This window comes from Trichomycterus rosablanca, chromosome 17, assembly GCF_030014385.1.
Source record: "Trichomycterus rosablanca isolate fTriRos1 chromosome 17, fTriRos1.hap1, whole genome shotgun sequence".
NCBI classification, from domain to species: domain Eukaryota; kingdom Metazoa; phylum Chordata; class Actinopteri; order Siluriformes; family Trichomycteridae; genus Trichomycterus; species Trichomycterus rosablanca.
The window spans coordinates 22,904,844-22,931,844 of NC_086004.1; the positions used below are offsets into that span (position 1 = coordinate 22,904,844).

A 27,001-nucleotide genomic window follows, 5' to 3' on the forward strand; every position below is an offset into this window, starting at 1 on the left:
AATGTTTTACCCGGTGAGAAGACGGTGAAGAAATATGGCGCCACATGAAAACAGCAGCGCCGGGAACTTGTTGTGTTTTGTTATGAATTCTTTGTGCAGCGCGACATGTTAATAAATCCTTTATTATTGAGTGGTCATATGTATTTTTAGCTATTGTTTATAGTTTTATGGTGGCTTGAACATGCCTGCTCTGACATTAAGGGGAATTAGTGTGGAATTCCCGTTCACTCCATATCCCTGTCAGGAAGATTACATGAGCAAAGTCATCGAGTGTCTGCAGAACGTGAGTACAAACCAGGCATCTCATTTAACAAAATTAAAACCTGAGATAAATATATTAATAAAAAAGGAAAGTGATCATGTTTGACATCAGGTTTACAGAATAGGATTTTAGTTGTTAATAATATAACCTGTCAAGCTACAACCCCAAATCACAAAAAGTTGGGACAGTATGGAAAATGCAAATAAAATAAAAATGGAGTGTTCCTTACATTTACTTTGACTTTTATTTGATTGCAGACAGTTTGAACACAAGATAATTTATGTTTTGTCTGCTCAACTTTATTTCATTTGTTAATATACATCAATTTCTGCATTTCAGGCCTGCAACACATTCCAAAAACGTTGGGGCAATTTAGGGCTAGTAATAAGGTGAAAAACTAAATAATGATGTGATTTCAAACAGGTGATTGTTTGTTTATTAGGATTTTAACGTCATGTTTTACACTCTTTGGGTTACATTCATGACAGGAACGGTAGTTACTCATCACACAAGGTTCATCAGTTCACAAGGTTATATCAAACACAGTCATGGACAATTTAGTGTCTCCAATTCACCTCACTTGCATGTCTTTGGACTGTGGGAGGAAACCCACACAGGCATGGGGAGAACATGCAAACTCCACACAGAAAGGACCTGGACTGCCCCACCTGGGGATCGAACCAGGAACTTCTTAATGTGAGGTGACAGTGCTACCCACTTAGCCACCGTGCCGCCCTCAACAGGTGATTGTAATCATGGTTTGGTACAAAGCAGCATCCAGGAAAGGCTGAGTATTTGGTGAGCAAAGATGATCAGAGGATCTCCAGTTTGTCAACAAATGCCTGAGAAAATGATTGAAATGTTTAAAAACAATGTACCTCAAAGAAAGATTGGAAGGGATTTGCATATTTCTCCCTCTACAGTGCATAATATTAAACGATTCGATGAATCAGCAGGAATTTCAATGCATAAAGGCCAAGGGCGCAAAATAAGCTGAACGCCCTTGGCAAAGATAATTTACACTTCTGTCATGGCAGCTTTAATGCAGAAAAGTATCTTGAGATCTTAGAGCTACAAATGCTGCCTTCAAGACGTCATCTTTTCCATCTTTTTCATCTTTTTCATGCATTTTTCAACAAGACAATGCAAAACCACATGCTGCACACATTACAAAGGCATGGCTGCGGAAGAAGAGGGTACGGATACTGGACTGGCCTGCCTGCAGTTCTAATCTGTCACCAATATAGACTCTGGAGAATTTTGAAGAAAAAAAATGTGACAACGACGACCCCGTACTGTTGCACATCTTAAGACGTGTTTGCAGAAAGAATGGGACAAAATAAAAGAAAAAAAACATGAAATTGTTGGTATCCTCGGTGCCAAAACGTCTTTTAAGTGTGGTGAAAAGGAATGGCAACTTTATAAAGTGGTAAATGCTTTACTGTCCCAACTTTTTTTGTAATATGTCTGCATAATACTAATAATCTTAAAACCCACTGCTAGTCTGTATGACCCAAAGTTGAGTTGACACATGATTAAACCATTGGGAACCCAATATTGGGGCTTAATTTGCTGTGATGTGTTATATGAACACCACCAAATGATTCAATTGTCCAAGGTGGGTTGCAGCCATGGTGAAAACTTAGTTGTTGTCACAAAAGCTGAGAGAGGAGATCATTTCATTGCACCACTGACAAACCACTGTGTGAAATTTTGTGTACCCTTTGTGGTTGGCTAATCTTACCCCCTTCTGGGGGTGGGATTTTGTTATGTAGCTGTATATTTTGTGAAGCTATTTCTTACTTTCATCCCTGTTCACAAAGGCTCTTTTTCCTCTTCTAGAAAGTAAATGGAGTTCTTGAGAGTCCAACTGGAACAGGCAAAACCCTGTGCCTGCTTTGTGCAACGCTTGGCTGGAGGGACTATTTTAAGGACTCCATATCAGCCCGCAAGGTCACAGAAAGATTGGGAGGTGCTGAGCTTTTTCCTGATAGGCCGATGTCATCTTGGGGTACATCAGCAACTGATGGTGAAACACCAGGTATAAAGGGTGGAATGCATTATTTTTTATACACATAATCAATGTGGTCATTTTTTAACCAAAATCACCGATACAAGATAAACAAATAACTAGAACATTGGTTGTGTTTCTTCATGCAGCGTATTACACAGACATTCCAAAAATCATCTATGCATCCAGGACTCATTCTCAGCTGACGCAGGTCATCAGCGAGCTCAAGAACACAGCTTACAGGTCAGTGCTTTGGAAAGTAAAGTTTGAGCAGAAAACTGTAAAAGATACTTTTCTTGGGGCAGCACGGTGGCTCAGTGGGTAGCACTGTGGTAGCAAGACGGTCCTGGGTTTGATCCCCAGGCGGAGCGGTCTTTTCTGTGTGGAGTTTGCATGTTCTCCCCGTGTCTGCGTGGGTTTCCTTCGGGAGCTCCGGTTTCCTCCCACAGTCCAAAAACATGCAGTCAGGTTAATTGGAGACACTGAATTGCCCTATAGGTGAATTGGTGTGTGTGTGTGTGTGTGTGTGTGTGTGTGTGTGTGTGTGTGTGTGTGTGTGTCTGTGTGTCTGCCCTGCGATGGACTGGCGCCACATCCAGGGTGTTACTGTGTGCCTTGCACCCATTGAAAAGCTGGGATAGGCTCCAGCACCTTAATTGGATAAGTGGTTAAGACAGTGAGTTAGTGAGAATGCTTTTGTATTTTGAATTGCCCCTTAGGTATACAACTCCTGGATAGGTGCCATTACATTCTCTGTAGGTGTTTCCACTATACAAAATGGAAAAAGGCAAAAACAGTATGCATGGGAAAGTAACAAGTAGGAAAGTAATTCTACCCAATAAAACATTACTGCATGTCTGCCCTATGAAATAAAGTACCATAATACCTTTGGCCATAATGTTCTATACACAAAAAAAAAAAAGTACTTGTTGAACTACCAGGGTTTAATTTTGACTTGTAAAAAGTAAATGCCATATTTCGTAGTAAGAACAGTTAAACATGGTGATAATAGTGTGTGGGTGCTTTGCTGTGTCAAGGTCTGGATATCCACCATTATAACCATTATTAAGGAAGGGCTAAATTTCACTGCGAACTAATGGGAGGAATGTCATCTGTCTATAAGCTGAAGACAATGATTAGATGCTATGGTAAAACCTAAAATGACCAGTTAGTGCTGTTGAACCCAACAGTGTGTCTAATTTTAAACAGTTTTTGCAAAACAGAGTGAGCTAAAATTCCTTCAGTGATAGGAAAGACTAACATTTATATTTTTATATTATAGAATGTGATTAATTGCAGTATTTGCTACTTATAGTGGTACCATTAGAAAGTGAGTAATGGCCTTTTTCAACACTGTATGTGTATTTGTATTGGTAGGCCAAAGATTTGTGTTCTGGGCTCAAGAGAACAACTCTGTATCAACCAAGAAATAATGAAGCATGAAAGCAACCATGTCAAGGTAAAGATTATAATTACTGCATGAATTAACGTTTGTTAAAATAGTAAATGCTGAAGAATTATGGAACTTCTTGTGTTCTTGTGTTATATCAATTAAGGTCCATATGTGCAGAGCAAAAGTGTCATCCCGTTCCTGTGTTTTCTACAATAATGTTGATGGTAAGGGCCATACTGTATATTGCTGTGAGTTACTGAACTTTATTACTTATTGAAAAATGTATGAATTTTCTTTGTTAGAATTTTAAAATAAAGTAAGACACATGTACCAGTACTGCATGTTAACTGCAGATTATTTTGCCACTGATATTTTGTGTCTCTGCATTGTGGTGCGTTTTAGAGAAAAGCACTGACAAGGACATCATAAATAACATCCTCGATGTTGAAGATCTTGTGAAAACTGGCAAAAAGGAAAGGTATAATTTACTTCTGAAGTATAATGGTGATGTCTTGTAGGAATCGACAAACCTTAATTTCAGTGTTGGACAGCATGCAAAATGCTAAAAAAAAACAACAAAGAAAAACAGAAATCAGTCATAAGTAAATTCCCTTTTGATTCTAACATTAGAGGATTTAGCCATGAAAAGTGTTGACCGAGGATTTGAAGGTCACAGGCATTCAATAAAAGTTATAGGCCTTGCTTTTTTATTGGGATTTTAAAAAAAACTTTTGATAATATTGTGCCCTGTAGATTGTGAAATCCTTTTTTGCTTGATTGCATCAGTGTTTAAGTGTCTATATGAACATTTTACAACATTCCTGCCCCGTCCCAATTTTTTGGAGCATTTTTTAGGTAATAATTTTAGATTGAGTAGTACATACAGGATGTACAATTTTTTTTCTCAAATCTTTAATGGAATTAAATACAGGTGAAAGTAGATTTTTAAATCACTGGGGTTTTTTTTAAATGCTTTTTGCATACCATTATAACATTTCTGATATTTTTATTTATTTATTAATTTTTTATATTTATATGTGTTTTTCTCCCAATTAGTGTAGTCAATGTCTTCTACTGCTGTGGATCCCCGATTTTTTTTGCAGTTGAGGAGGGTATATTGCTGCTCACGTCTCCTCCGACTTGCGTGCAGCCCTTAACAGAACCCTTTTCCAACCATGCACTCTGCACAGGCACCTCTATCCGCCAGTCAGGGTCCTTATACAGCGTTTGATGACCCTGCCCACATATCCCTTCCTGCAGGCACTGCCAATTATTCCCACTAGATGGCGCCCAGGTGATCGGTGGCAATGCCAAGTTTCAAACCAAGTAGTTCAGAATCTCTGCACTGGTGTGCTAGCGGAATATCTTGCTGCGCCACCTGGGCGCCAACTTGATTTAAATAAAATTCTGCAATGGTGCAGTGGTCTGTTACACTATACACTAGCCCACCCCCACTGAGACCTGGGTTCGAATATCAGCTGTACTATCAGCCGGTTGGGTTTCTATACAGACATGATTGGGGTTGGCCGAAGCCCGGCAATGGATTGGCACCCTGTCCAGGGTATTCCTGCCCTGCACCCAGTGTTTCTCGGTGGAACTGGACCCACCATGACTGTGTCTAGGATTAAGCATTTGATGAAAATAAAATGAAGTGAATATTTTTTTAATAATCTGTGTTGTTTTTCAGAGTGTGTCCATATTATCTGTCTCGCTCTCTAAAGCAGCATGCTGACCTCATATTTATGCCTTATAACTACCTTCTTGATCCAAAGGTATTGTTATTTTAAATAAAAAATGAGCAGTTATTTAGTACATTTTACAGCTCTGGTTTGTAATAAGCTGTTTGTTTTTCAGAGTCGGCGAGCGTACAACATAGAGCTTAAAGGAGCCGTTGTCATTTTTGATGAGGCACATAATGTGGTATGGGACAGAGTTAATCAATCCCTTATGTGTTTACCCCTCTGGTGTCTATTTTAATCAGCATTACTTACTTTAAGTGATTTAAGAGATAACAGTAACATAATGTACTGGCGCCACCCAAGGGCCAGTAACTGATTTTATTCAATCAATAAGTGACTTTACTTACCAGACCAGACTTGCACACCACAGGCCCCCTGCTGACATATGTCCAATCTGTGTGAGGTTCTTAACGCCTACCAGTGTTTGGTTCCCACACAGACATATCATGTATAGATAGCCATGCTAAGCTTCATGTACCACCCTCCATCCGTTTTGCAAGCACCCAGACCGGTCCCAGAGATCGCATATCACAGTGGTAGAGTCCCCATTCGATCTTTTCTCCTTTAAACGTGGCTATTTGTGTTTCTGCAGATGCCCGGCCAGGTCAGTGGCTTTGCTGATATTTGAACTTGTGGGTCCGAACACTCCACAGTGTTGTACTAGCGAGTGTGTCCTTTGGTATCGATCACTTTAACTAATGACATTGTTTACTATGATTTACAGGAGAAGATGTGTGAAGAGTCTACCTCATTCGATCTGACTCCGTATGATTTGACCTCAGCTATTGATGCTGTGGATAAGGTGTTAAGGGAGCAGGCGTCAGATATTGGGAAAGAAGAATCTTCAAAGGATTTCAACGTCGAGTCTCTAAACTCAGGTCTGGCTCATAGTGGATGTTCGATTTGAATTTTCTGTGAAGCAACTTTGTGGTGTAATTTTTTTATTGTTTTATAATGCAGGACTAAAGCTGGACATCACAACCATTGCTAAGATTAAACGTAAGTTACAAGCATTGGTGAATTTACCAACAATGTAAGCAGTTTGTAAACAGTCTTGTGTATCTGTAATGATTCCTAGTTTTTGTTTGTAGAAGTTTTACTGGACCTGGAGATTGCCATAAATAGTTTTGAGATGCCTGCAAATAACCAAGGAATTACCAAACCTGGCAGGTGCGTCAACTTTTCAGTTTTTTCTTAAGTTCAAACCCTGCATTCACATAGAACAGCATTTATTTAAGGACAATATGTACAACTACTATAGTATGGTACTATAGTGTTTTCAAACATTTCACAACCCTGTATTTGCGTATTCCTAGTCCCGTACACAAATACACTTCTATATACAAACACACATGCACAAAGTTCCACTATACATAGCAACTAGATTTACAGTATAACAATATTTTATTTATTTATTTTCCTCCAAATGTAGTCGTATCCAATTACCCGATTGCATTACACTTCCTCTACTGATGTTTACCTCCACTCTGACTGAGGAGTGTCGCAACTGACACACGTCCCCTCCGACACATGTACAGTAGCCGACTGCATCTTTTCACCCGCACGAGGCGAGTTCATATGTGGATCAGCTTTGTGTATGGAGCGCCACACCCTGATCAACGCATTATTCCTCAGCCAGCAGAGGTCGGAATTACATCAGTTCTGAGGAGCCCTGGTCTGGCTTCCCATCCTGTATGAACAACAGCCAATTGTTGTTCATGTTGGTGCCCAGCCCAGCCGAATGGCAGAGCTGCGTTTTGAAACGATGTGTGCTAGCGTGTTTTAACTTTCAAATGCTTAGTCAGTATATGATGTCAGAACTGTATGTCGCTTTGGATACAAGCGTCTGCTAGATGCCGAAGGGCATCCGGTGTTAAACTGTGCTATGTAAGTTATGCAAACCAGATCCACTGTAACGACCCCTAAATCTACCTTTTTAAAATGTTAGATTACTTTCAAATTAATTTGTGAGGAAGTAGTTATTTGGCATGCCCCAGGAGTTTTGCGTACTACAGTTAAAAATCTGCAATAAATAAAAACCCTGTAAGACTGAAAGTGGAAAATTTTACAACATTAACTTGACATCATGTTTATGACCCCATTAACAAAGCACTTTAAACCGACGTTATAAGTCATCATAACATTTTTTACTTTCTAGTACAGTAGCAATATTGCATGGGCCAACATTGTCATTAATAAATGAGGTAATGTGCAGTGAGGTTATGTGCAGGTCTAGTATGAAAGCTTTTTCCTTGATTATCTGGGGCTTTTCTGTTTGTTTTCAGCTTTATTTATGAGCTCTTCCAAAAGACCCATGTAACCTATGACACCAAAACGGCTATTGTGGAAGCGATGGAGCAGATCACAGGATTTTTGACAGGAAGTAGGTATCTTAAACCTGAATTGTGTGAATTATCCATCACTGTATTTATGAATTCAACCCTTAGCTGTACATTGTTACGACACTGACGTGTAAATGAAATGACATAGGGCCTGGCATCTTTCTCAACACCAGCGGGCTGCAGAAGGTTGCTGATATAATTCAAGTAATGCAGAGTTTACTTTTGCATTTAATTTATTATTTATATTACAGTTACAGGAACATTGCAGTGAATAATTTAACCAATATTTTTTGTTTGATGTGATCAGTTGGTGTTTGCAGTTGAACCTGCAGAGGGCAGCATGAGGGCGCAAAAGGGGAACAGCATGCAGCAGTTCAAGGTCTGTCATTTACATTGTTTTTGGCTGAATTGTCTTTTACATTGAGTAAATATGTGAAGGCATTAGTTAAGACAACCAAGACAAGACAGCTAATTTAGGTTGTGAGTCTGACGTGAAAATTTGTTGTTTTCAGGTACATATTCATCCTGATAATAGCAATTTTAAGAAAAAGCAGCCCACTGATCTCTGGGCTTCCTCTTCTACAAAAAAACGAGGTAAACATAATCTCCCATTTAGACAAAGTCAGTACAACAGATAAACATAACAAAGAACTCAAATTTATTTAGGTGTGAAGTGTAGCCAGTAGGTTATATTGCAGCGAGGTTTTGACATTCGTCATCATTTTAAGTTTCAAGCTGAATGTCCTTAATCTACTAACATTTTCTTTATATTGTGTAAACTACACAATGATGAACCAAAACATTAGGACCACCCCTCTCAAATGTGCATGTCAATGCCCTGTTTAATGCCATGGTCAGGGATGCATGAAATATAGTGGTATGCCCTGACGACTAGGTTTAAGTGTTTTTGAAACAGCCAGGGGTGCAGGGGCAGGTCAGTCATTTTCGCAGCATATTAGGTGGGTAGGTGTGGTGTTTTAGCTTATTGTTGTATATTATTACATCCATTTTATGGTTTATGGTGAGCTGTGGCTTTTTCACCATGTGTCTGTTTGTGTGTGTGCATGCGCACTAGGGAATGTGCTGAGCTACTGGTGTTTTAGCCCAGGATTCAGCATGCAAGATTTGCTCAGGCAGGAAGTGCGCTGCATCATCCTGACCAGTGGAACCCTTTCACCCCTTTCATCTTTTACCTGTGAAATGCAAATGTAGGTTCTGTTTTCTGGTGCACTTTTTCTTTTTTTTTATTGTGGAAACTAGCTTTAAAACCATCTCTCTCTCTCTCTCTCTCACTCTCACTCTCACTCTCACTCTCACTCTCAAAGCCCATTCCCTGTGACTCTGGAAAACCCTCACGTCATTCAAAAAGATCAGATATTTGTCAGCATTATTGATAAAGGGCCGGACGGGGTGAAGCTGAGTGCAGCTTTCGACAGGAGGTGTGTGTGTTTAAAAATACATCAGTTATATTTCCCATAGCGATGAGTGATATATTTAAAATATGTATAACTGCATTAAAAGTCATTTGATCATGTTTATTTAGAATTATTCTGTTTTTAGTGCAGCACCATATGTATTTTTTAATGTATGTTTAATGGGTCACTTTATTTAATCAGAAAATCAAAACTTTTACGGCCTATTTTAAAAGTAATAAACTGCAGATTTCAGATCAATAATTTTTGCAGCTGTACCTAGTAAAGTCTCAATATAGTGTTTTTGTAGAAGACTTGATCAGAAGGTGGAAGGTTCAACTTTCCCTTCCTTTATCCATCATGTTTGGGCCCTTTTGAATGAAATATAATGCTTTCTCATCTATTTGATAGAATATATACTGCATTTCTGCCCAGATGATTTGAGATAAGCAGCAATGTTTTTGACAAATATTAACACACTTTTCATGATCTGTCTGTACTGCGATATCTCACAACTATCTCATGTTTTACTTTGCTTTATACAGCAACACGTTCAGCATCATCAGTTAGGGTTTGGCAAAATTAGTCAGCTATTTAGTTTTAAAATCAATCAATCAATCCAACTTGTTTACTGAATTCCATAATTCAAAAGTCTGAACCATCTTTCGAGCAATATAATTCCTGTCGGGTTAGTTCATGGCTTTACAAATAAGTCAAAAATCTTATAAGGTTAGTTCATGTTAGCTGTCTAGCCAATATTAGTGGTAAAAATTATACCATTTATGAATATGACTTAAAAAAAAATTGTCAAATCTTTTTATGTTAGTTCATGATATACAGTATGTCTAGCTAATATTAGCAATAAAATGATAGTCAGTCCTTTCAGAAACCATGTTAGTTTATGTAGTAATTCATGTTAGCAGATTAGAACACTTGGGAATATAACCTTTTCCCTCCAAAAAGTCCTGTCAGAACTTGTAGGCAGCTTGTTGTCGTTTATTAGCAGGAATGTTTGCAAACATTTCTTACAGTGAGTTTAAAATCCTCTCAGGCCTGTCAGGTTAATTTGAAGTTGATATTTGGCTAATGTTGGCAATGAAAACTTTCATGAATATGGCTTTAGAAATCCTGTCAGAAATGCATTCTCTCACAAATCAGTACACATGATGTGGAACATGCAATGTTAAGAACTGAGAATAATAATAAATATGAATATTTAGGAATATGAATACAAAATATGAAATAATTAGTGTTGATAGTATTCTACCTTACTCTGATCACTGTTAAAACAATCTCAGGTATTAAAAATCTTTACTATTAATTTCATTAATCACTTAGTCAGCTGTTACTTGGTCAGTATTAATACATGACTATACTGTGTATCACTTTTTGTTGTGAAGGTTTGTTCCTGAGAATATGGCATCATTAGGAAATACTGTTGGTAAGAGATACAGCCTTCTTTACTTCTATTATATAAGCCTACACCATAAGCTCCTACTGTACACGTTACCTTTTATTGACAGTAAATCTGAGTCGAGTGGTACCTCAAGGCCTGCTGGTGTTTTTTCCTTCATATCCTGTATTGGACAAGACTCTTGAATTTTGGAAGGTAAGTCAGGCCCTTGCATACACTGCCAAAAGCGCACTAATCATATGAATGTTATTTAAAGTGATGATAATCAACAGAAAACATTTTAATAGCCTAGTTATTGACCTTTATTTTTACATTTTATCATTGTTACAGAAATGATGGTTGTTGGATGATTAGGGATAGAATTAAGCAACATTTGCATCTATTAAAGCTTTAGATCTGTTAAAGTAGTTTTTGACAGATTTCAATAAACTGAAAGCATAAGGTGATTGAGCAGTTTTGTCCCATTTCTCTTTACAAAAAAATCACGTTCTACCAGGTTAGTTAGTGGTGTACCACATTTTGGAGATCTGCAAAACAGTAGCTCTGCATTTGAATGCTCAGATAATGATGTTAAAGTTGAAAATGTTACGGTCCGGTGAGCATGTGAAGAAAACAAAACAGTGGGGAGTATAAATCAATTTATCTAATATATTAAATCACCAATGATTTTCACCGAAGGTTTTTTTCTCTTGCATTTTTCTAAATCTGGTTTTATTAGAATCATGTATTAGGATCATGTAGCATAAAACATACCAGATTTTATAAATAAAAACATACACAATAGAAAAAAATCTAATGTTTGTTATGTTGACTCCAATAGGCTAATGGCCATGCAGACCGCATTGAGAACATGAAGCCTGTGTTTGTGGAACCCAAAGGAAAAGGAACTTTTTCAGAGGTATGATCCTTGTAGTTTGTGACTCTTTAGCAAATGTAAGCAGTAATCAGTGTTAGTAGATTATAACAATTTGAACTTTTTCCCTCCAAAAAGTCCTGTCAGAACTTCAGTTAGGTAGCTTGTTGTTTATTAGCAGGAATGTTTGCAAACATGTTTTATGTTGTGTTTAAAGTCCTCTCGGGCCTGTCAGGTTTAATTCAGAAGTTTGGTTTTAGCATTGACATGTAGCATTGACATCAGCAGTAACTGTGTTGTCTGTAGGTAAAGCAGTGTAATTGTGTGGTTTGTAAAGGTTTGGGCAACCTGGCTCAAATCTCACAATTTGCTGATTTCCTAATTTATTAAAAGCTCACAATTACAGCAAAAAGTAAACAGTGTTATCTCTACTGTGTGAATACTTAATTACTATTAATTTCCACAAAGTCACACGTTAAAAAAAACAACAGTTAATAGGACCTGTGCAAAAGTGTTTGTACTGATACATAAATCACCTCATAAGATACATGTCCTAAAACTAACTCCAGGCTATTCTGCTTTTAAGCCACTAAGTGGGAACTGGGAAAATAAAAAGCACTTTTATAAAGCAGGAAAAGGTTAGTAAAAGAGTATATAATATAAGGGTATATACTTTTTTTTTCTCAGGTGATCGAGGGCTATTATGACAAGGTTAATGATCCAAAGTCGAATGGTGGGAGCTTTTTTGCTGTATGCAGAGGAAAGGTAAAATAATGTATATGAAGATTCTATTTGAATATATTTTCTTAATTTAATTTATTTATCTAATTTTAAGTGTAATATTTTACTATTTTTCCCAAGGCCAGTGAAGGATTGGACTTTGCAGACACATATGGCCGTGGAGTGATCATCACTGGCCTTCCTTACCCTCCCAGAATGGACCCTAGAGTGATACTGAAGATGCAGTATTTAGACGAGATGTGCAGGAACAAAACCAGCGGAGTGAAGGTAGCGGCTTCTGTTAAGATACTGAGAATAAGTTGAGATCAAAGACAGAAAAAAGCAAGTATTAAGATACCAATGTATTGTTATTGGTGTTGCTTGGTCATTGTTTCGGCACATCAAACCCAATTAAAGAACATAAAAATGTAGGACATTCTAAAATTATTGTTGGCATAGTTGGCATAGTTGACATAATGAAATAAATACAGGATCAATAAAGTAAAAAGTCAATCAATCGTGTGCTAGAACATGTGCTACACAATGTGTATATAATACGTATGTCAACTGGCTTTAATATCTGATTGGTACATAGTTTAATCACTTGTTCGTGTGTGTCCAGTATCTGTCTGGGCAGGAGTGGTACAAGCAGCAGGCCTCCCGTGCTGTGAATCAAGCCATCGGTAGAGTAATCCGCCATCGTGAGGATTATGGTGCCATCTTCCTTTGTGACCACAGGTTAGCGCTCCTCTGTATGTCTTTTATATTGCAATTATATTAATGTTTTATATGCCAATAATAAAGACTTTTGGAGGGCCCTGCTGTGCATTGGTCTGATCAGGACTTTATTAGTGATGTCTGAAGAAGCTGAAGAAGTCCTGATAGAAAATCACATCCTTGTTGATGCAACAGTAAATCCTGCTGTATGGTAAATGTGCAGTCCTGAGTGGTGGAGAAATACAGAGGGCGTAGCGTGATCATCTACATGTTGTTTAGGCTCTTTGTAAGAATCCAGCCATTGCCAACGTGAAGAAAGGGCTGGCAGCTTTACATGTTTCAGAGGAGGCCCAGCTTGGAGGCAATTAATCACCTTAAAATTCCCACCCATGACTAAAGAAGAAAGCAGCAATCATGCTTAACTCCAAATAATGAATGCAATTATGTTGGACATATTTTTAGGTTTCGAAGTGCAGATGCACGGCAGCAGCTTCCCTCCTGGGTCAGGCCGTACGTTCGCACATATGACAACTTTGGCTTGGTGGTCCGTGAAGCTGCCCAGTTCTTTCGGGTTGCACAAAAGCTTGTAAGTAAAAGTTGGTGGTGATAATAACATGGTTACCCATCTGTTTGCCATCTGTTAACTTGTGTGTTTGTATTATGTATGTAGAGGCCGGTACCAGAGAAAAAGGTGAAGAGTGGTGGATGTGAGAAACAGACGAGTGCAGTGTGCAGTCGTTCAGCTCCGAAATCCTGGGACTGCAGTTCGTCTTTAAAAGCCAAAGTGCTGGATTCTCATGTACCAAGCCTAAAGCGAAGAAAACTGGGTAGGACTTTAACCGAGTCATTTACAGAACAATTGAAAAATTCTAAACCAATCTGTCAGTACTACTGATTTTTTTATTTCGGTAACAGCTACAGTAAATGAATTGTGTTTGACATATTAAATGTATTTTTAGGTCGCATGTCTTCTTGCGTAATATTATAGAAAGCATGAAATAACTTAGTCTCACAATTTTATTAGCTGACATGATGGCTTAATGAGGAGAAGTTTGAGGAGCTAGGATGTAAATTAGGACCTGATTAATATATCAGTAATATTGATATATACATTTTTGGCACTTGCTGCCACTTGTGAACAGTCATACATATACTGTATGTGTGCATGTGTTTCTGTGTGTTCATATATAATGTACACACGTAATATACAGTGGTGTTCAAAAAAATAGCAGTCCAACACCATTAACTTGATAAATCAAAGTTTTTAGTAGAAATGCTATTTCTACATAGCAAAAAATTTACTTGAAAGTGTAGTAGAGTATTGAAAACAAAACAAACCCAACAATTAGGACATGCATGCCGTTCATTCTGAGTAATCAAAGCATTGATTGAAAGGGGGTTGTTCAAAATAATAGCAGTGAGGAGTTCAATTGGTGAAGTCATTCATTCTGCAGAAGAATGGGTGTCAATTTTGGCCCTTATTTAAGGTAGGAGGGTGGCAAATGTTGCACAGGTTGGTCATAGTGCATTTTCTTCTGAAATACTGGGTAAAATGGGTTGTTCCAGACATTGTTCTGATGAACAGCGTACTTTGATTAAAAAGTTGATTTTAGAGGGAAAAAACATAGAGAAGTGCAGCAATGATAGGCTGCTCAGCTAAAATGATCTCAAATGCCTTAAAGTGACAACCAAAACCTGAAAGATGCAGAAGGAAGCGTGGAACTACTGTTCAAAAGGATCGAAGAATAGCCAGAATGGCAAAGGTTCAGCCAGTGATCACCTCCAGAAAGATCAAGGAACATCTGAAGTTCCCAGTGAGTACAGAAGATGATTAAGTGAAGCCAATTTACCAGCAAGAACTCCTTGCAAAGTCCCGTTGTTAAGAAAAAGACGTGTCCTGAATGGGTTCAAATTTCCCAAAGAACACATTGACTGGTCCAAAGAGAAATGGCTCAACATTTTGTGGACTGGTGAAAGCAAAATTGTTCTTTTTGGGTCAAGTGGCTGTAGACAGTATGTCAGATGACCCTCGAGCACTGAATTCGAGCCAAAGTACACTGTGAAGACAGTAAAGCATGGTGGTACAAAACTATGATATGAGGATGTTTTTCATACCATGGTGTTACGTCTATTTATCACATACGAGGGATCATGGATCAGTTTAAATATAACAGAATACTTGAGGAGATCATGTTGCCCTATGTCGAAGAAGAAATGCCCTTAAAATGGGTGTTTCAACATGACAGTGACCCAAAACATCTTGGTTACAGACAAACAAGATTGAGGTAATAGAGTGGCGAGCCCAATCCCCTGACTTCAATCCCATAGAGAACTTGTGGGCTGATATCTGAAACGCGTTTTTTTGAGGCAAAACCCAAAATTGCAGAAGAACTGTGGAATGTAGTGTAATCATCCTGGACTGGAATACCTGTTCAGAGGTGCCAGAAGTTGGTCGACTCCATGCAACACAGATCTCGGATCTCGCAACACAGATCTCATAACAATTGTTATGCCACTAAATATTAGTTCAGTAATTTAAAGTAAAGTGAAACCTCAAATATTTTCAGTTTATAGATACATTTTTTGAGTTTTTAAAGAAAAATGCTGGCACTGCTATTTTTTTGAACAGCCTAATATTCATTTTTCTTAACTTTCTGTAAAGGATTAACACAAACTGGCTAAATGTTGTTAATGTTTTGATTTAGAATTAAAAGTGTAGTATTTTCAGTGCATTTGCATTTATGGAAATAAAAGTTATTATAATGATTTTGTGCTTTATTCACTTTTTTTAAATTACTGCTATTTTTTTTAACACTACTGTATATAGCAATCTGAGCAACATTTTTCTTCTCCCTGCCAATATAGCTAATGCAGAGGAGCCCTCTGGGAGTGATGGAACAGCCAGGCTGTGTATACAGTATGAGATGGAGATGAGCCCTGTAAAAAAGAGGCCACTAAGCCTGCTAGATGCTCTGGATAAGAGCGACCCCAATCGAGAAGAGGATGATACCTTGGTAGGAGAGGAGAAGGTAGGAGAAATGGCTCAAACTGGGCAGAAAAGAGGCCCAATATTTACAACTGTAATTTTTGTATATAATGTCTTTGTTGTTTTGGAACAATTATATTGTATATCAATAATCGACTCTAACAAATCCAAAAGGATAACAAGTAATGCTAACCATATCATTATTTTGTATTATTTGTGCAGGCCAGCCGTTTGTCCACACTATCTCTTCAACATGATAAGCGCATGGATGATGAATGTAGGGGTGGAAAACGCAAAATCAGAATAGTGCAAGACCGGGTAATTAATTTCATTCTGAGTGTATTTATACATATATATTAATAGACTAGAGTAATGTTGGTCGCAGTTTGTTTTATATATTAATCCATCACAGTGCGACACAGTTACAATATTTTAATTCAAATGTTTGATGTTGGAAAGCAGAACTGACTGTGATATTGCTGGTTTTTATTATAGCATAAGCATTGCATTTATGCTTTAAATATATTGGTTGCATTATGGGGGCTCTTGGGTCTATTATGCTAACCCTCCACTGCTGAAATCCGTGTTTATATCCCAGCACGGGCTATCGGCCGGGTGCCTACACAGACATGATTGGCTATGTCCTGCTAAGCCCTGCTGTGGACTGGTGCCCTGTCCAGGGTGTATTCCTGCCTTGTCCCCAATGTTTCTGAGGAAACTTGATTCACCACAATTATGACCACAATTATACAGCAGAGTTAAAAAGTGAATAACATTTTGTTAGTTTTAAACTAAAACCGTGTGTGTCTATTATTGGTACCACTATGGGTGTTGTGGTGAAAACACAGTTTTTTTTTTAAGATTTAATTTCTTATTTTCTCCAGTGCTAATACAGCATATTCATAACTACAACTTTTAATTTCTAATTGTTTCAGAAACCTGTAGAATCCAGTGCAGCAGGAAAAGGCAAAGCTTTCATGCTGGAGCTGAAAAAAAATTTAAGTCAAGAGAGCTTCACACAGGTCATGCATGCTCTCCAGGTGTACAAGGCCACAGATAACCTCAACGACCTGGTGGAGAACGCAGCAGACCGTCTTATGCAAGACGCCAACACACATAACCTGCTTAGAGGTTTGTCTGCATGCACAACCAGTCAATTACACAATAATACACACACAAGCAGTGACAGACTACTGAAGGGTATGTTCACACTCTGTGTCATTGTATGGAGAATGTGCTGCTACCGAAGCATCTTGGTAAATAGTGTTTTGCGATTTGGCAGGCCATTGAAGTACAGTGAACTCATTTAAAACAAATGCCAAGTAACTTTGGATATACACTTGCACTTTAATGAAGAAAAAATTTTTTGTGTTTGTATTTGTGTTTTTCTCAAGGGCTCTACCAGTTTATTCGACCGCATCACAAGAAACAGTTTGATGAGAAGTGTCAGGAGCTTACAGGCAAAGGCTGTGGCTACAAACCTCAGCACTCGCTCTCTAAAGAGGACAGAGAGACACTAATGCAACAAACAGGTAATGTTTGCTCAGTTTTGTCATGTTTTTTTAAATTGATCTGTCATTTGAACAAAAGGAGAACATGTAGTCACAGATAAACCAATACTGTTCAAGAAAATACACCTACGAGGGAAATTATGTAGTTTTTTCTTTGCCCAAAAACTTTTATGTATTTAGTTTATTGCATTCATTGATGGGTTTCTTAAAATATGACACATTATGTAACACTCTCTCTCCGACACGTGTGCAGATGCCTACTGCTTATTTTCACCTGTCTGAGGCAGGTGAGATTCGAACTCAAATCTTGCGGTGGTTGGTTAGCGCATTAGATCGCTGTGCCATCCGAAGGAACAAACTTTCATCAAGCTTTGTAGGGAAGCCTCTAAGCCTGTAAAACTCACATCTTGGACAAAGCATTGTAATCATTTAATCACAAAGAATAACAGTTGTGAAAGTACAAGTGTTAATATACTTTGAGTTTAACTGTAGATCATTCATTGTGTCTTTCTGGGTTTTTCTTTTAGCCACAGAGGAGGCACGTGAAATGAACACAAACAGCCAACTAGACTCAAGCAAGCAGTTAAATCAAGGTGGATCTCATTTGGGCACTCATAACTTTTGTAAAGGTTGGTGCCATTTTACTCTTTTTACTTTAATACAGCACAGCTAAAAGTATGTAGACAGCCTTCTAATTAGTGAATGTCTCTATTTTATTGAAATTGTGATATGTATTGAAATACTGCAGACATGTTCTATTCAAAAGGAAAAGTGGAGAGTGCCAGAGTGTGGGCTGGCTTGTTCAGGAGTTAATGTTTAGGGGTTGGGTGTCTCCAAAAATTAGGCCACAATGTGTATTTTATTTCATTTATGTTGTTGTTGTTTTATTTTTCCCAGGGGATGCAAGTATGAAGGATCAGAAGCCAAATCAGCCAGGCAAAGGTGGTCATTTCAGTGCTACTCTACTGTCTGATATTAAAAAAGCTGTTGGCGCTGAGAAGACTAATCAGCTCTTTGTAGCGTTGCAAACCTACAAGAAGACAAATGATTATGAACAGATGGTATCTACTGTTGTGGGACTGCTGACAGAGCGAGACGGAGACATTTTTCTTCTAAAAAGTGAGTATCTCTGCATCAACACTTTTGTGGTAACATAACATCATCTCATATGAAACATTTTGGTGTTCTGAATAATTTAAAAACAGCTGTTTTGTGTATGGTTTTGTGATTAGGGTTAGCTGTGTTCATTCCTGCTCACCATCGTCAGCAGTTCTTGGAGTTGTTACAATCTTTAACAGGAAGCGTCTCAGAGACCTGCCAAGAGCCAGAAGAGGTTTCTAGTCCTCCAATTTCAGGTATATATCATATATATTTGTGGAGTTCAAAATCGACAGCACACAGCACTAGTTAAGTTGATTTGTCTGTCTTAAATATGGCATTACAGGAGGACACATTAAATACTAGAAATTTAGAAAAAATTTGCACTCATTTTACACAATTCTACCAGACTTGAGTCTGTTCTTATAGGTTTACTAAAGATTTTAATAAACAACAAATCTATTCTACTAGATACTGAAGAACCTCCTAAATTAAGATCCATACTTTTTTCTTTTTATCTTTGCTTGTATTTAAACTGTATTTAAGAATGAAATCACAGTGTGATGTATTGTATGTTTCATTGTAGTGTCACAGCTTGCTACAGGAAAGTCACAGAGCAAGATATCATCCTTCTTCTCCTGACCTGGAAAATCCATAAGCTAGCCTATTATTTGGGCTAATAGATTATATTAAGACCATGTATTAGTAATCTGAGAAGTTTGTTTCTTTATGTTTTATAAACATGGACCATGTTAAAACAAATCTAGAACTAAATTAATGTATGATTGTGTTTACATCTAACTATATTTTAATGAATATTGTACTTTTCAAAAAAAACAAAACATTAAAGACTTTTTTTTATACTCGTATGTCTTTTGTGTTACTGCCAAACATACAAAAAATATTTTCAATGGTTTCACCTACTTGATTAATTGTATCTTATTGTAAATATTAACAAATTTAGAATTTGATGCCTGCAACACTAAAAATTGGGACAGGCATGTTTACTTCTGTATTACGTCAACTTTCCTATTAATTGCCTTTTTAGTCATTTGGGAACTTAGAATACTGATTGTTGCAGTTTTGCAAGGGGGATATTTGCCCATTTATTGCTTGACGCGAGACTTTGTCTGCACAATATTCCATGGTAAACACTGTCTTAGTATGCTCTTTATGAATCATGCTGTTGTAGCACATGCAAAATCATTGTCTTGCTGAAATAAGCATGGAGATTTTAGGAAAACATGTTGATTTGATTATCGCAACTGTTGCTCTAGTCACCCATGCCTTGTGCACTGATATACCCTCATACCAAGACATGATGTTGGCTTTTGCACCTTTTGATGATAACAGTCTGGGTGGTCCTTTTCATTTTTGGCACTGATAACTCAGTCTTCAGTTCATGAAAATACAGTCTTGCGTTGAGTTTTTTTTTTTAACAGATATTTATAATCTGAACTGAACTCTAAAGTTTGGCACAAAGTAGTGAACCATAATAATATTTGCTTAAACATTAATTCAATGCAATTTTGCTATCCACGTTGGATCCCTAAGATGACCCTAGGTATGAGTGGGGAAATGGTTGAGTGTGTAGTGCCATATGATTTGATGCTGGCACTGGACCCCCCACGACACTGATTATGTTATTGAAGATTAATAGATGTTAACATAAATAATAATGCGCATTATATGTTTGTGTTTTAGGTCAATAATTTGTTAGTCACAAAAGTAATGACATTTGCCATCATATCCAGACCCTACAGAAATGTCACAATTTTTGTCCACAATATAAAATATAAACGCTTAAATATCAGTTTGTAAAATGTATGAGATATTAATAATGACAAAATTGGTAGCTTGCTTGTTACCACATTGTAACTAAAGTAAAAGTTTGCGTTTAAGCTTTGACGTTACAGAATCCCCACCTGTTTTAAGACACCCTTCACCTTCATTGCTAGTACTGCTACTGGCGTGAATTAGAAGGAAGCGTCCTCCATTAATCCAACCTAATGATCATTGGTCCTAATGCCGGAGCCGGAATGCATTCAGCCAATCATAGAGGTGAAGGCGGGGCTTGTTGAAAACGGGTGCGAAAGAAACAGCTCATACGTCTGAAATAGAAAAGCTAAATATGAACGAAATGGTCTTTCCTGACTGAATGATTTTAGCTAATGAATTAAAACGAAAATAGTCTGTAATAGTTGTTAATTTAACATGCTTTTGAAAGAAGACCGAGTACGAGACAACCGGGTTTGCTAGCAGGTAATTAGCCTTAAAGGCTAGTCGTTTTGTTGACATTTTGTTGTTAGCCAAGTTAGCTGTATCTGATTAGTTTAATTACTATCAGGTTTTCATCTTACTCGTTTCCTAATGGTAGCAACTAAGCTAACGTGTTGAAATGCTATGAATTCGCCATCAAAATGTTGATATTGTGGTTTTAAAAATCACATTGCTATGCCATTGAGCCATTGATATGTGCTTTAAAAGCAAGTGTACACATTACCATCAGATGCAACAATATTCATCGAGTACATCAATCGAAGCATCTAACACATAGATGAACTGTGAGTGTGTGACTGTAAACATTTGTTGCTCTGTACTGTTGATCACCGCCTGTACCCCATTAATCTTTAGAAAGAGATCCACACAGGACCCCCACTGACCAAATGTTATTTGGGTTGGGGATCATTCTCGGCAGTGCAATGGCACTAACATGGTAAAGACATGGCAGTGTGTGCTGTTCTGGTATCAGACATGTTAATATTCCTCTAGTCTTTTAACATTGGACCCTTCCTTATCATAGGACCATAGTACAGACTGTAAGGTGTAAAATATCGAGATCAATAATTTGTGTAGCACCAAGAACCATGCCATAGTTAAGTCAATCAGATCACACTTGTTTCCCTGCATGTTTGATTAATTAATCTCCTGATTCATTTGTATCTGAAAGATTTTTGCACAATGATGCTGCTACGGCAATCATATGGCCACATTTATGGATAATGCTGATTAGATCAGATGCTTTGTCTTTTAGCTTCTTACCATGGATGAAAGCAGCCTGACACAAGCCATTGAGACCTACAACAGTCAGCTTCAGCAGGTGGAGGCTGCACTGGCCTGTGGATTGGACTCATCAGAGCAAGCAGATCTACTCCAGCTAAAGGAGGATCTGGTTCAGCTTATTGAGCTTACAGAATCCAGCTTGGTATCTGTTAAAAAGAGCCAACTTTTAGCTTTACTTGAGGATCCTCCAGCACACCAGATTGCACCAGCAGAAACCCAGGAACAGCCCAAGGAGGTCAGCTTGGATGACGAGTTTGCTGCTTTCTATTCGGAACTGGGTGAGAGTGGTGCTGAGGTAGCAACAAGCCAGGAACCTGATGAAGAGGAGGATGAGAATGAGGAGGAAGACATAAGTGGAACTAAAGTACGAGCTCCTTATTATACATCTTGGGGGACACTTGAGTACCATAATGCCATGGTTGTGTGTTCTGAAGAACCTGATGGAGAAGAGGCTCGAGTGAGGGTGCTATACCTGTATCCTACACACAAATCCATAAAGCCCTGCCCTTTCTTTCTAGAAGGCAAATGCCGCTTCATGGACAGCTGCAGGTATTTAACTTTTGCTTTATGTTAGCAAATATGTAACATATCATATATATTATTTTTTCCTTGCCTCATTATCAGACTGCCTAATCTATTTCATGACCACCTATCTTAGCTGTGGCTAGAGATGTCCTCAGCCCATTAAGGTTGAAAATGGGCAAAATTTATATTCTACAGGGCTCCCTAAAAGTCATGCCTCTGTTCAATTATATTTAATTACTAGATAGGTTTGATTGATACCTGGAAGGAGGAGGGGGGTGTTAGGTCCCTCAAGGGTAATGTGCTTTGGAAAACTTTCATTACATCCCAAATAGTTTCCAAATTGTGTTTTGTTTGCACTTTTGTACAATGTAATTCTTGTAATGTCAGTTTGTTTAATGATCTGAAATTATTAGGTGTGACTAATATGCATTAACAGAGGCAGAAAGGGAAAGTTATTCTGTTTTCTGGATATATTTGATTTGTCTGTTATCTCAAGTGTATCTTTAACATCCATGCTTGGCCTGTGCTTGCTCACATTGTTCTTAATGAAGTATTGATACGATTGTGTTGTTTGTCTTCTTTCAGGTACTCTCACGGGGAGGTAGTATGTGTGTCCGAGCTGAGGGAATTTCTCGAAGCAGATCTTACCGAGATGCAGCCGGGATCCGCTTGTTTAGCCAAGCATGAAGATGGCATCTGGTATCCTGCCAAAATCACAGGTAATCATTAGCCGTCCTGTCAGATTTGTTTTGATTTTGTTATTTTATAGCAGTGTAAAGTGCAGGTATTTGTTATTCTTTTCCCCATGTGTAAGAGTTTTTGTGAAGTAAAAAATGTCTGTGGTTAGATGACTACAAATAACATGTTCTAAGACTCAGAACTTTGGGCACTTAGGTGATGCACGGCCTGATGTGCTGGCACAGAGCACAGAGTGTTTGAACTTGCGAATTTGGATCTTAGCAGAGCCACAACCTGGCTGGGCTTACACAGAGGCCCAGCTGCATGGAGTCACATGGCACTGACAGTGGCTTTCCATAAGGAATACACCTCAAGCGTTCCTTTATTTGTTTTAAAATATTTTGCTGAAGTACCCTTGGACACCAAACCTGCCTCACTTCACTCTGCGGCTAACATACTTAGCTTTAAAGGCTGTAAACACGCTTTTACACAAAATCGATGTTCATCTCCTCTTTGATCATGTCTTTGATCTTTTCTTTCGTGTATTTATTATCCAATGTAATAACGTAGCAATAAGGGCCTGGGTTCAATTTTAGGGTTGAACTGCCAAAGTCCTTTCTCTGTGGAGTTTGCATGTTCTCCCTGTGTCCACGAGGGTTTCCTCCTGATGCTCCAGTTTCCTCCCACAAGTCCAAAGACATGCAGTCAGGCCAATTGCAGTAAGGCTGACCAAAAAGGACCTGTTCAAGGTGTTGTCTTGCTTTTCGCCTAATAAATCAGACCCATTGCGACCCTGACCAGGATTAAGCGGTAGTAAAACAGACAATAAATGAATGAATGAATCACATATCCAGAAATATGTAGAAATGTGCATCAAGAGAAATAGTTTGAACTGAAATCCTGTACATTTTTCATGGATTTAATTTGTTTGGATACATGTTTATACGTTTTTACTGTTATTGTTCACAGAGGTGGAGGGAGGCGTCTACACAATTAAATTTGACTCCCAGCTGCTGAAGGAGGCTGTTCTGGAGGCTGATTGTATTATTCCTCCTCTGCGACAGGACGATTCCGAATCCTCTTCAGACTCTGAGGGTGATCTTGAGCAATGTGATGCCGGCTATGCTAAAGGTTGTTTGCCCCTATAAACTTAGCAATATAACAGTTATTTATCTGCATGATACTGAAAAATATCTGCTTTTTCATTCGTCAGATCGCTCTTTAGGTTAAAATACTGCTTGTTTCTACTTGTTTGACAGTTTGCAATCATGAGGATGAACCATCTACAATTAACAGTTCAGAATTCTGTGGCTGGGAAGCTCACACTCGAGGCATTGGTTCCAAACTCCTCTTGAAGATGGGTTATGAATTGGGAAAAGGTAACTCACATTGTTGCATTTAAAATTTATCATGGGCTTAATGTTTGACCTTTAAAGATAATTCCATCAGGTGACGTAACTCAGGTTTGGTTTATGTAGATGTAATTAAACCAACCATAGAAAAAAAGACTGTTCGAGTGGCACAGCTGTTGGTCGGTCAGGGGTGGGCGAGGTTGAGAGGTGGTCTGGCCGAAAAGGTGCCCCTGTGCACATATAACAATTGATTTGGAGTCTGAGATTAGATGACATTAAATTAGACTGACATAAACATGAACATACACTGCTGCTTTATCGACTAGGTTTTGTCCCAGTCCCAAATAGTTTTTTACGTTGATTCATGTTGAATAATGGCTTTCACACACCATTTACTGTGCATTTCTATTAGTGATTATTGTTATTGATCTTAATGAGGGTCCGCATATGTCAGTTTTTGTGTTTGTTACTGCATAACCATGCTAATGTAAAGGCAGATAGAGATGAAAGTGTTTAATGAAGCAGCTGAACGATCACTGTGTGAGTGTCTACCCTGCATTTAAGTGTAAGTTTTAGTTAACAGTAATCCATACAGAGCTGGTTAATGTATTGTGTGTAACCATTAAAAAAAAAATCATTTCCTGCTGCTGTATATTACTGATTAAAGACTTCAGAATTCACTCACATGACATTAGCAAACATGCCAAAATTTGAGTGGAACATGGAACACACAGGAAGATGCCCCAAATTCAGTAGAGTGTTTGTCTAATTAAATCATAAACACTTTATGTAATGTTTTTCATACTGTTTTCTAGTTCAATTCCTGTCATGACTTTCAGGCTTGTATGTTTTCGTGCAGGTTTGGGGAAAACGCTTTCGGGCAGAGTGGAGCCTGTGCAGGCCGTTGTTCTCCCTAAAGGCCGCTCTCTGGACCAGTGCGCTGAACTCACACAGCGCAAAACTCAGGCTGCTATCGCCAAAAACAATCCGACCTCAGGCAAACGGAAAATGAAACGAAAACGGAAGTCTGCCTCGGGACGGTCTGACGTGTTCGATTTTCTGAACTCTAAGCTAGGGGAGTCCAGGGGGCCCGCTTCATCTGCTTCTGCTAGCTGCTCAATCAGCGGCGTGGAGGCTTATCAGGGAGGAAAGAGCACCAAGCGCTCGCTTAATGTGCAGCTCTTTCAGACCTCCGAGAGGATGAGTCAGGTGGAAAAAGAAATTCAGCATCTCACAGAGTCTCTGAGCAGGCGAAACGGGAGGTAGGTAGAGTGCTGTCATTCTCCGTATAATCCCACCTACCTATGTTCTGTTCTTATCAAGTGTTTCTCTGTCACTGCAGGGATGCCGCGGTTATAAGCCGTGCGGAGGAAAAGCTCTCGGCATCTCTTGCACTGCTGCAGCAACTGAAGGCTCAGGAACAGAACATACAGAGAGCTCAGAAAAAGGCCAATACGCATAAGAAAATGACTGAATTCTGACCTTCTCACATACGAGAGTGTAAATAATGACCTGGTTTTTTTGGGGGGTTTTTTCAACAAGCAAAGACCACAACTATTTGTTTTAATACCAACACTTTCAGTTTTGATGTGTCTTATTCTTTAATACAGCATTTTTAAAATCTAATCATCTTCTTCTGTATATGTAGAGTATATATTACCACAAACACATTTTCTTGTAATGACAAAAATATAAAATCATTTTTTCAAAGCATACTTATAATAGATGCCTAATGCTTGGCTTATGCTTTATAATACTGCCTAATATTTCTTGTCAGCTAAACAAGGAGGCAGGCAATAACCAGCACACTGTGTTTGGGTGCCGCGTCATTGTATTACGCTAGCCTACCAGTCTGTTCGGTCCCTCTACAGGCTCACGTGGCCATGTCTGAGAGAGAAAAGCCAGATATAACTTATTCTACTGTTTTCTTTGGTTATGTCGATGCACCAGCAGTGCACAAGCAGTGAAGGAATACTTTAGTCTGGTGTGAGTTTATCGAGTTTAATAAGCATGATGGCTTTACAAGTGTCAGAGGGAGTTTGTGCTAGTCTGCAGCCCTCCTTGCCCAGCGTAGATGCTGTTCATGAGGCAGATGTTCACAGTGCAGTGGGTGAGAACTGAATATGTCTAATTTGCTTAAAACAGCACAAAAACATTTATAGGAATATAAAATTGTTCTATATCACAGTGAAATAATTCTACTGGTGTTTTTAATAGTACTGTGCTAATGAAAGAATAATAGACGATTAGGATAAGGGCTCGGTAGGTTCGAATCTCAGTGGTGCTATCAGCCACCCAGGCGTCTACACAGACACAATTTGCTATGTCTGGGGGTTGTGGCCAAAACCCTAAGTTCGATTGGCACCTTGCGCTCACTGCAACCCTGACCAATAGTACTTCATTTAATTTTTATGTTGAATCCTGGTAAGGGTCAAGGTGGGCCCGGTTTCCACATGATCACTGGGCGCAAAGCAGGTGGGATGTTGGCACTGCTGGTGGTTCGAAACCTGGATCCTAGATGTAGAGGGCTGGCGTAATATATCACTATATCACTGTACCACCTAAGCTCTAAGTTAATAGCTGCCTTTAGACTTCAATTATAAGTGAGATTTGAAATAAATGTGTGAAGAATGTTGCTTGTGGTAAACTCATACACTACAGATATAGTAGCTCGAGATGAGGTCTAAAAAAAAAAAAAAGCTGTTTTTTGTCACTGCTTAACATACTTCTCTGAACATTATTTGTCATTTGTAATTGGTTTTTCATCCCCTGGTAAGTCAGTTGAACAAAGTCAGTAGACAGATCACTTACCATGCGTGTAATTAAACTTTTTAAACTGTGCTTTTTTTGACCATGTGGCCTCAAACGGATATTTCATTAGCAAGTTAATGACATGCATTAAGTTCACCTAAAATGCTATAAAGG

At 38.4% G+C, this 27,001-nt stretch overlaps 2 protein-coding genes and 1 long non-coding RNA gene across 4 annotated transcripts; 2 read left to right on the forward strand and 1 right to left on the reverse strand.

Annotated features, from left to right (window-relative positions):
- Positions 1 to 167: 167 nt before the first annotated feature.
- rtel1 (regulator of telomere elongation helicase 1) lies at positions 168 to 19,302 on the forward strand. Its single transcript, XM_063012481.1, has 33 exons — positions 168 to 283; positions 2,105 to 2,303; positions 2,423 to 2,516; positions 3,651 to 3,732; positions 3,830 to 3,890; positions 4,069 to 4,144; positions 5,354 to 5,438; positions 5,521 to 5,586; positions 6,130 to 6,283; positions 6,366 to 6,404; positions 6,497 to 6,575; positions 7,691 to 7,788; positions 7,896 to 7,951; positions 8,055 to 8,126; positions 8,260 to 8,341; positions 8,823 to 8,955; positions 9,073 to 9,186; positions 10,560 to 10,600; positions 10,683 to 10,768; positions 11,394 to 11,471; positions 12,114 to 12,191; positions 12,288 to 12,434; positions 12,769 to 12,884; positions 13,326 to 13,449; positions 13,534 to 13,690; positions 15,729 to 15,892; positions 16,072 to 16,167; positions 16,785 to 16,980; positions 17,244 to 17,381; positions 17,888 to 17,989; positions 18,258 to 18,479; positions 18,593 to 18,715; positions 19,045 to 19,302. Exons 1-33 carry the CDS (start codon positions 182 to 184, stop codon positions 19,098 to 19,100), a joined length of 3,516 nt encoding a protein of 1,171 aa, XP_062868551.1. The 5' UTR covers positions 168 to 181; the 3' UTR covers positions 19,101 to 19,302.
- On the reverse strand, positions 18,075 to 21,042 carry LOC134331183 (uncharacterized). Its single transcript, XR_010015112.1, has 3 exons — positions 20,962 to 21,042; positions 18,619 to 18,674; positions 18,075 to 18,390 (listed from the first exon to the last, which is right to left on the reverse strand). It is a non-coding gene; the product is annotated as an uncharacterized LOC134331183 (long non-coding RNA).
- Positions 20,557 to 26,917, forward strand: zgpat (zinc finger, CCCH-type with G patch domain). 2 transcript variants are annotated; one of them, XM_063012482.1, is made up of 7 exons: positions 20,557 to 20,720; positions 21,493 to 22,070; positions 22,632 to 22,765; positions 23,694 to 23,855; positions 23,984 to 24,103; positions 24,936 to 25,338; positions 25,419 to 26,917. In XM_063012482.1, the coding sequence occupies exons 2-7, from the start codon at positions 21,502 to 21,504 to the stop codon at positions 25,555 to 25,557; spliced, it is 1,527 nt and encodes a 508-aa protein (XP_062868552.1). In that variant the 5' UTR covers positions 20,557 to 20,720; positions 21,493 to 21,501; the 3' UTR covers positions 25,558 to 26,917. The 2 variants fall into 2 exon arrangements, with proteins under 2 accessions (XP_062868552.1, XP_062868553.1); XM_063012483.1 differs by lacking the exon at positions 20,557 to 20,720 and adding an exon at positions 20,953 to 21,022.
- Positions 26,918 to 27,001: the final 84 nt, after the last annotated feature.